The sequence below is a fragment of the Anthonomus grandis genome, chromosome 6 (genome assembly GCF_022605725.1).
Source record: "Anthonomus grandis grandis chromosome 6, icAntGran1.3, whole genome shotgun sequence".
Lineage (NCBI taxonomy): Eukaryota > Metazoa > Arthropoda > Insecta > Coleoptera > Curculionidae > Anthonomus > Anthonomus grandis.
The window spans coordinates 21,854,846-21,865,616 of NC_065551.1; the positions used below are offsets into that span (position 1 = coordinate 21,854,846).

At 33.7% G+C, this 10,771-nt stretch overlaps 1 protein-coding gene across 1 annotated transcript; it reads left to right on the plus strand.

Moving 5' to 3' along the window:
• Window positions 1-990: 990 nt before the first annotated feature.
• LOC126737361 (peroxidasin-like) lies at window positions 991-8,679 on the plus strand. Its single transcript, XM_050442228.1, has one exon. The coding sequence runs from the start codon at window positions 1,269-1,271 to the stop codon at window positions 3,078-3,080; it is 1,812 nt and encodes a 603-aa protein (XP_050298185.1). The 5' UTR covers window positions 991-1,268; the 3' UTR covers window positions 3,081-8,679.
• The last annotated feature ends 2,092 nt before the right edge of the window (window positions 8,680-10,771 follow it).

The window sequence follows — 10,771 nt, forward strand, 5'->3', positions numbered from 1 at the left end:
CACGTCATCAGATCATCAGCCTGTAAGGACTACAAGACTTACCGAAATGTGCCAGATGTAGTACCAGAATCTACCAAGTTCGCACTGAATGGTCTTGTACAGTGTGTAAAGTTCCGTTATGCTTAGGCAAATCTAAAGACTGTTTTCAAGAATATCTTAAAACAAAGTAGATATGTATTGTTAATTTTGATTTATCAACTAGTAAAATACTTCTGGTTTTCTGTAGAATAATCTTTTTTTTATTTTTCATAATTGCCTCCTAGACTTAGTTCAAGTTGCACGGTGGTACACATTTCGTACCACCAATTATCTGTCAAACTGACATTTCATTTAAAAAAAAATATATAAGAATCTTTAAATTTTTATGAATTAGTTCAATTATGATTGAGAAAATTTAAAGAAAATTTTAGAAAATCAGCTTGTAAAAACTTTTAATATCTGTGCAACATGGGACTAGAAACGGGGAAAAATCTTGTACCCGAAAGAGTTAAGATTCGTTATTGATCAAATTTAAATGAGTAGAACGATTTGATAGGTGGTGAAATTAAAAAAAACCATTTAATTTCGCAATTCTAAACAAAATAATTTCTTTTTATTATATAATTTTATATTTAAACTTACTGGGCTAAAACTTTTTTTAAACAATCTCTTTAAATATTTCTTTGTTCATAAAGTTAAACACTAAATCAATAGATCGGACATCCGTAATTCCTGTAAGGTGTGCCCGTGATGCTTATGCCTGTACCCATCGGAATTGTTGAAAAATATAGCGGATGTGATTAATTTCGGCGTCGAGAATCAATTGTTATAAATCCAGGAAAACCCTCGGTGGTTTCGACAGGAGGTGAGAAGCAGCAGGTTCTTGCTGCATAGAGTTGGGCGGGCGCATCATCTCTCTTAAAACCCAACAGTTCGACGCCGACGCAACAAATACGGGCGCCTTCCATCCTGTAAAGCTGCGGACTGAAATCATAGTGCGGTGAACTCGATTCTGGATTGCATCGTCGCGACGCTCTTCGCCGACAAATTACGATTTTATCGGACTTTTCCGCGTTACTTTTAGCGCTCCCGCTTCTCGTCTCCGTTTAAATTAAAACGTGAATTTTCCTGGAACCTTTTCCAGAAAATATTATTATATGCAGTTTATGTTCGGGAGTTAAACGTGTTAATGTCAATGACTAAGATGTGTCTAATTTTAAATTTGTATCGGGCCGAAACAGTGTGGCGGTTGAAATGGAAATGTCCGTATTCAATATGAATTTAGACCAATGGCTCTCGCTCTTGTGTTTTTGCTGACGTTAGCGTTGGCTTTTGCAGCACCGGATTGGACTGATTGTCCCTCCCCGTGCCACTGTAAGTGGATTTCTGGGAAGAAGACCGCTTTCTGCAAGAAGCAAGGCTTAACGCAAGTTCCGGCTTATCTGGATGAGGGCATGCAGGTCCTAGATTTATCCCAGAATTTCATTCCGAAACTGCCGCGGGCAGCTTTCCAGTCTGTCGGGTTGATTAATCTCCAAAGGATTTACTTGATGAATTCCGGTATAGGCGAGGTACACAAAGAGGCCTTTAAGGATCTCACGATTCTCGTCGAAATAGATTTATCTAATAACAATATTGTCCAGTTACATCCGCAAACGTTTTACGGAAACGAACGTTTAAGGATACTATATCTCACCGGGAATCCGCTACGACAGTTGACTCAGGCCCAATTTCCCGTTTTACCGCATCTAAGGAATTTGGATTTGGAGCGGTGCCAGTTGCAATTTATACATAAAGACGCTTTCGTTCACCTCGGCGCCCTGGAAACTTTAAACCTTAAAAACAATTTATTGCGGAACTTGTCAGAGGCAACGTTCATGAGTTTCGCACATTTAAAAACACTTTTGCTAGAGGGAAATCCATGGCGGTGCGACTGCGAACTTCGCGGTTTTCGCAATTGGTTCCTATCCAGTAACCTTTACTCGGTGTCGTTACTGTGCTACGAGCCGGAAATTTTAGCTGACCAACGTTGGGAGGACTTGGGTTCGTCCGAATTCGCCTGTGTGCCGCAAGTTTTCGCCTTTCCGCAACAACAAGTGCAAGCGGAGGCGGGCGGGAACATTAGTTTCGGGTGTCACGTGCTCGGCGATCCAGAACCGAAAGTATCTTGGCTATTCGAGGGACACTCCATCAATCACACCTGGCTGGTAATTGAAGCGGAAGAAGGATTGCCGGATAAGTGGGCGAACATTACCGTGTACAATGTAAGCGAGATTGATGTCGGGGTGTATACGTGTGTGGCAAAGAACTTCCTCGACTCGGTCGAGGTGAATGTGAGTTTAGTGCTGCCGGAAGTGGTCACGGCTACAACCCTCAGTAAATCGGACACTACTACGGTGATTTGGTGGGGTATAGTGGTGATATCCGTCGTACTGCTACTGTCTACTGTGATAACAATAACTGCGATGTGCTGCGCGCGGAAACGTAACCATGCCATGCATAACCGGAATATGCAGGCGAGTGTTAGTTTTACGGACCAAGAAAAGAAATTATTAGATGTAAGTATCGCCACGACGACCGATAGGGGTACGGGCAGTTCGGAAGCCATCGGCCCTCCCGAGATGGACATGATGTTGGAGCCCCCCGTGCATATCACGATAGAAAGAGAACCCCTGCCGATGGTGGTGTTTCCGCCGCCCCCGGAATTTTCTACCAGCACTTTACCGGCAGGGGCGTATGGTAATATTTTCATTTCAGTTTCGGTAAGTCGCGACCCGAACTTGGTGGACATATCTAGGTGTCCAGATTTATTAGACTTACCTCATAATAGGCCAAAGCCCGTTTATCACGGGATGGCAACGCTTCCTAGACGGCCTCCTGCGCCGATTCCGAAGTACGATAATATGGGTCCACGGGTGACGGCCGGCGGTAGTTCGACCTTGTCTCTACCAGATGCCGCCGCGGCCGCCACCGCCAACGCTTTAGTTTCTGCTGTTCCTGATGACGCTCCTATTTTGACGGAGTTACCCCCTACTCATCCTACTAATAACAAAAAACCCCCCCTGTGTGTCCCTGTTGCGCAAGAATTTGTCTCTCTCTAACCTTTTTACAATGGTTAATCTTCAATTAGTGCCTTTGCTCACATCAATGTTTTCTTTTTGTTGTTGTCTCAATGTTTATGTGATCGCTGATCAACAACTGTTTTGTTTGTAAAATTAATTTATAATTTTACAGTTACATACAGATTTATAGATATTCAAGGCCTTACGTTAAAGATCCCTAGGGAAGGCTAGTCAAAATAACGAAACACTTTTTCTTCATATACATGGTGACTAATATAATTTTTTTGATATTGGTACATGGGCCTCTGAAGTTGGAATTTTGAACTGAAATTTATACAGCCTGTCCTATAAATAAAACAACCAAGATACAATTACAGTAATAAACTTAAATTATTTTTTTGAATTTTGGCCATACATTTAGCATTTATTCGTTTTTAACAAAATTTAGACAGCGTTTTATGTGGCAATTTAATTTTTTAAAATTATGTCGTAGAGGGCGCCACCGGCAATATTTTGATTTTTTTTAAGTTCCGTAACTTTTTCAGGCTCAGCACAATTTAATTTTTTATTTGAAATATGCATTGTGCAAATAGTTTTCCTTCAAAAAGGTAAAGTTCAAAAATCACGCTACAATTAATCCTTTTCGAGAAATTTACATTTAAAGTTTTCAATGCGCTTAAAATAATAGGCTGTGCCTGTGTGACAAGATTAATTATTATAAATGTCACTATCAGGGTTTATGATCAAATTCAAATTCAAAAAGCATTTATTTGTCAACAACCTAGATATAATAATAAAAATATAATAAATAATCTCCTGACATAAAGGACACAAGAAAAAAAAAAAAATAGTAATATTAGTTATCTAATGGAACCAAAACTCCAATAACATGACAAAACCCTCTACCAAAGTATATAGGTTTCAACTTAGACTTTAGACTTTTCTTAGACTGTGCCTCTACATTGGGACCGTATTCGTGAAAGTAGCAAAGCTGATTCAAATTTGTTCAAATTACTAACTTGTTGAATGTCATGCCGAATGAAAAAAACTGCAACACCCGATCTTATATCAGAGACTATGGGCGCGTTTTTAAATTCAGCAGTCGATCCACCACTTAAGCAAAATTTGCTATTTGCGTTTCTAAATTATCTGCGTTCCATCACATTTCTTTATTATATGATGGGTCCATCAATGATTGGCTGATGGCAATCACTGGTCCATCGTATATTCGTTTTGGTGGGATGGTGTGATGGAAATGTTAACGTTGATTTTTACATTTTATAATTTTTTTAAATAATTTTTGATTTGACCAAAACAAACAAGATAATTAGCTTTTAACTGCATTCATTCAATTTAAGATTTTTTTTACAAAGCGCAAGATAGAAGGGCATAGGGGTAATATTTTTTCGCACCCTGGCACGTTACGTGAAGTCCTATTAAAACATAACAAGAAAGAGGAAATCTAAGGACGAAAAATAAATTTGGAAATCAACTGAAAAGTCAAATCAAAACAGGAAAACAAAACACAACAATATGAAAAAGCGTTACTTTTTTTATCGGTTGATCTTCCATCACAAATCAGCTGCTTTACGTTATCAGTAAAGCAGCTGTCACTCGTAACCAATTGATGGAATCCATCAAAGAATCCTGCTGAATTTAAAAACGCGCCCAATATACAATAGCCTTGCTAGTTAACATTCAAAAATAACTATACTATGTTTGCTGTTCCAGTAATAATTTTAAATTAACATGTTTTAAAAAAATCTCTAAATCGCAAGCCTTTACCATCGAAGGCAAGTTGTTCCACATATAAGCTACAAGAAATCCAAAAGTTCGATGTTATGGTAAAAGAAAATGTTCTGTGATCTTTGTATTATAAATATACTTCTTAAATATCTTGGTCTGAATTGTTTAATAATTCTATAAATAAAAATTATACATAGGTTTTCTTCTTCTGTTTTCCATGTTTAAAATAATATTAATAATTAAATAGGAAGTTATGTGGTCTCTTTAAAGAATGTTAAACGAAAATCTCATACAGCTATTCTGACTTTTCTAAAATAGTTCTTTTTATTCGCGACATTAAAGAGCCTCCGTAAACAATGTCAATATGGTCAAAAAGGGACAGGATTAGAGATTCACATACATACATTTTTTGTTTGGCTGGAAAATATTTTATAATTGTGTAAAGTTTTTTTAAGGTCGTATATAAGCTGCTTTTAATTTCAAATTATTTGAAATATCGAAATGCATCCTTTGTTCAATTTCTTTTCTTATATAATTGTTGCCGAAGACAATGTGACGATTTGGAGGAAAAACTTCAATGTTCCTTATATCAGTGATAAGGTGATCTTAAACAGTTTGAATATTATCTTCATTAACCGGTATATACAATGGTACAACTGCGAGGCATCGGAATATTGTTGTATTGTAGCATGTTTTACAGATTAATACATGTCGGCCACATAAATTGAAAAAAGCAAAAGAGATAACGCCGCAGGATAATCGTTAATATTCTAAGAAATTCTCGTCTCGAATCTTTAAGTCGTTTTAGAAAAAAGCAATGATATTATTGGAAAAACCAAAATATTTTAACTTCGGTTCACAAGTATCAAAGGCCTTATTAAAGTCAAGGAGAGCCATACAGGTACTATTTTTTTATTCTCATTTGAATGCATATCGTTCAATATTTTTACCAGATTTGTGTTTGTTGAATAATATTCTGGTTTTCGGCAAATGAATTGATTAAAAATGCGTTTTCGACTATTTTTGATATAAACAGCAAAATACTTATGGGTCTCACGTATTGCATTGATTCGGATCTGTGATTTTCCAATGGGCTTAACAATGGCTCTTTTCCAAATTGAAGGGTACATTTTATCGAGAATAGAGGTATTTAGAATATTTATTAATGGATTGACCCAAAACGGCATACTTAAATTAATATCCCTTATAAATATCCCAACTACCTTAATGGTATTAGATGATATTAAAGAAATAAGTTTTATTAAGCTGCTATGAGCCAAAAGTGAAAATGGCAAATTTTCAAGAGTATATCTGGGACATTGGTAATAATCAATCAAAACTGGAGAAAAGGTGTCAGTTATATTTGAATGCATTTCAAAAAAAAAAATTGTTGCGTTATTATTATTATTATTACTATTATTACTATTATTATTATATGTGAGATTTAGTTTCTTTGCTGTGGTTTAAAATTCTTTGCCTTTCTGCCTTGCCATGTGGTTAAAACAGATTATTTTTTCCCTAATAATAACGCGTTTTGTAGAGTTACGTAGTTGCCTAGAATATTGTCCGTGATGATCATTTTTTGATTCTTAAAATCTTCGAAATGCCTTTTCTCTTAGCTTTATTAATAGTTTAATGTTGCTAGTTATCCAAGAAGCATAAGGTCTTTCGTAAAAAGATTTAGTTTTAAATGGTACAAGATTGTACCAATCAGTTAGAGATTGTAAAACTGCTAATGTTCCAGAGCTAATGAATATAGAATTTTGATTGCAATTATCATATCGATGAGAGAAGGATTGCCTGTACTAGAACTTATCCCAGTGGACTCATTATTGACATGTAGGAGAAAGAAAATCTCTTGCCACTAAAATATAAATATAAATTGTGTAATTACATTAGCCAAAATCTTTTCCAAGTTATCAAGAAAAAGAGATACATACAGTTTTCGAATATGTATATATACAGGGTGTTCCTTAAAGACGTGCTAATATTTAAGGGGGTGATTCCTGGACTCATTTTAAGAAAAAAAGTCCCTATGAACATATGTCCTAAACGTCTTAACTTTTGAGATACAGGGGGTTAAAGTTAAAAAAAAATCAGTTTTTTAATAATAAATTAAACAATATTATAAACATTTTATGAAATTTGGTACGTATATTCAATACGTCAAGACGCATTTTTTGATGTCTAAAAAATTTTTTTTTCTCTGCCAGTGGCGTCGCTACAGGTCTTCTATTGAATATTTTTAGTGAAAAAATTATTACGCCACTGCTTTTTCTTAAAATAAAAATTGTTTTTAAAATCCTCAATAAAAAAGTGATTTTAAAAATCATTTTTAAAAATAATAATTATTTTTAAAATCACTTTTTAGCAAATTTGATCTCTTAATTTTTTTTCGTCCGACGCATGGTTTTTGCTTAAAAAAATAAAAACAATTTTACTTCCCTAAAAATTTGATGCGGTGTGAAAATGTTTGTTCGTCGATTGCAAGCAAATTAAGGGATCAGATTTATTGCAAAAAGTATGAAAAGTAAAAAAATGTAAATAATTTAAGAAATACAGTAAAAAAGTGCCGTAACGCGTCTTTATTTAACGCAAATAAAGTCGCTGAGTCCACTATGCATGCTTCTTATTGCTCGTTGCTATGGGCCAGCTCGTTGGCTTTTTAGCGAAGTAACATTGTTTTTATTTTTTTAAGCGAAAACTATGCGTCGGACGCAAAAAAAAACTAAGAGATTAAATTTGCTAAAAAGTAATTGGGGATTTTAAAAATAGTTATGTATGTTTTTCACAAAAAATATTCAATAGAAGACCTATAGGGCCGCCACTGGCAGAGAAAATATTTCTTTTTGCACATCAAAAAATGCGTCTTGATACATAGAATACATGTACCAAATTTCATAAAAATGTCTACAATATTGTTTAAGTTATTATTAAAAAACTGCTTTTTTTTAAGCTTTAACACCCTGTATGTCAAAAGCTAAGACTTTTAGGACATATGTTTATAGAATTTTTTTTCTTAAAATGGGTCCAGGAATCACCCCCTTTAAAAATTAGCACGTCTTTAAGGAACACCCTATATATATAATAATAAGAATGATTCATTTTTTATTCTATAACTTATTTCTAATATTTCAATGTCAGTAAAAGCAAAACCAAAATGGTAAATCGAGTATTTTAATTTTTTTTTATATATAGACCCAATCCTCCTTTTCTATAGTCACGGTCTTTTCTTAAGAATATGTCCATGCCTGGGTTTAGCCATGTTTCGGTTTACATTTATCAACTACGCTACGTCATAAACTAACATTCACAGCCATTTAAAGTAAACAACCATTAAAAGTAAAGCTCTTGACAGATATTTTGATGAGTGGTTATAAAAAATTAAAATCACACAATTAGTAATATTATCTATTATCATGTTTGTTCTGTTAGTTTAGTGATTTATTGCATATCACGTGGAAGTCAAATAACCTTGGCTCGCATGAAATCCAGACTTTAACCCATTGGATTTTTGCATCATAAGAGAGCATGGTAAAAATATGAACTGTCATTTCGAAATGAGAAGAAAAAAGAATTTTAAAATATACTGAGACAAATGGAGATCACGTTCGTCATTAACTGGCAGATATTCATATTTTTAATTTATCTCTTATATTTTTTCATTCATTTGAAGTGTAATAAAGCAATTTAAATAGTTTATGAATGTCGTTTTTGTTGAGAGCATTGAAAAATTTGAATCTTAATATCTCGAAAAGGGTTAATCGTAGCGAGATTTTTGAAGTATACCTTTTTTTAAGCACAACTGTTTGCACAATACATATTTCAAATAAAAAATTATATTATGCCAAGTCTAAAAAAGTAACGGAAATAAAAAAAAGATCAAAATGTCGCCTCCTATGATCTAATTTAAAAAAGGTTAGTATTAAGATTTGCCATATAAAAAGTAAACCATATTTGAAATTTTGTTAAAAACAAATAATAAATGAAAACTTTATGGCCAAAATTAAAAAAAAATACATTACGCTTATTACCCTGTATCTTGGTTGTCTTTGGCTTTTGAACTACAAAAAAATTCTTAACCGCTTTTTTTCAAAGGGAATCTACTGTTAAAATATTTACTATTATTTATGAGACCTCCGGTATATATTTATATGTATATGTATATACAGGGTATATAAATTTGGTCCCATAACTTAATGAACATAGAGCAACAGCATGTTCTCTGGTTGAAAATATTACGATTTGCCTAAATCTTAATTGATAATAACCGAGACTTAGGATGTTTAAAGTTTTCAATTTTATTTAAATTTTTGCTTTAAAATTCATACAAAAAAACATATCAGCACAAAATTTAGTAACAGAGAGTTTTTGGTCGAGAAACACGAATTCAATGTTAATTTATGTGTGTCCTAGAAGGCCCTCTCGGCGATACTCCGACTGAATAAAAACGTGTACACTCTTCTGGTGCCTTAGTGTATATGGATTTGTCATAAAAATCTTAAAATTTGTATCAATATTACTTTACATGCTTTCATTTTTTATTTTGTTCAATTAATGAATAAGATGGAATAAGGTGTCCTGCATAGTCGTTTATTTTGTAAACACATGATATCTTTATTTAATTCTTAAGTATGTGTTGAATACAATAATTTATTACAAAATAAATAAGATTATTTATTATACCATGGTTTATAACATAACATTATAACATATTATTTGAGGGGTTCCATTCCAAAACTTGCCTTCTCCATATTGGGTAAAATTTAACAATTGGCAAAGAACGTTTTAGAAGATTTTCAAATACAAATTTAATATGTATGGATTTACTATAATCATTTGTGTGCTAATTTTAGCATTCATTTAAATCCTATTAATTTAATTTCCATAAAAATTATTAAAACAATATGGACAAGACAAGTTTTGGTATGACTGCATGGATAAGACAAGTTTTAGCACGAAAAAGTACAGCAATTGACTGATATTATTTTTTTATTAAAAAAAGATAATATTATTTAAAAAATCGTAATTTCTTAAATTCTTAGCGAAATGTCTTCTTCCACTCCTCTTTCGCAAAATTTATTATTTTCAGTTTCCTCGTCCATTCTCCCAATGTTATTCTCCTGTTCCTCGAAGAAATTTTTATAAAATTCTAAATCATTTCTCCCCATCCAATCTTCCGCATAATGAGCAACTAGTATTTTATTTTCATTAACCGCCACTTCTTTATCAATGTTACCCACTTGGATTCTCCAACATCAGTGTTGTAGTGTTCTTCGCTACTAACTGTTATTTTATCACCATTTTTCTCAATAACAATCCTTTTCGCTTTAGAAAATTTAAAGTGCCAAGACTGCACACCTTTCAGATACTCCTTTGCAACTTCCTTCCAAGATTTGACACCAGAATCTGTTAAATTAATGACGGCTCCTCTTTCCTTAAAGATATCGATATACGTGTTGGGGTTTGTGATTTCACTAAGTTTTCTTAATTTTTTTTTGGATGATTCCAAATACACGGTCCGATGGAATGACCTCTAATGGGAAAAACCTGCTCGATTTCACCAATATAAGGTGGTGCAATATTCCCCAAGAAGTAAATGCACATTGCAACCATTGTGGAGTTTCTGTTTTGCTCTCCAAAGCCATCAGCACACAATCTTATTTTATAGGCAATGGAAAACAGCTGAGGCAAATTCGTTCGAGCCCTTATGGAACTCGTGTTCCATCCAGGTCTATAAGAACACGTTATTATTTTGTAATTTAGTTTTTGAGGAACCCTTAACAATGGTAAAGTTATAAGTATAGAGCTGGCGGCTATAATAGGCGATCTGATCTTGGACTTTTGGGTTTACCAAGTTTATTTGACAGGCAAAAGATAAGATGAGCATGTTTTCCTTTGTTTCTCTCAACTTGGAAAAAAAGGCTTTGCCTTTTAAGATATGAACCCTTTTTTCAATTTGAAGCTGACTACGTTTGTCATTA

Coding starts and splice junctions, on each gene's coding strand:
- LOC126737361 (XM_050442228.1), top strand. CDS start 1,269: ATGGCTCTCGCTCTTGTGTTTTTGCTGACGTTAGCGTTGGCTTTTGCA.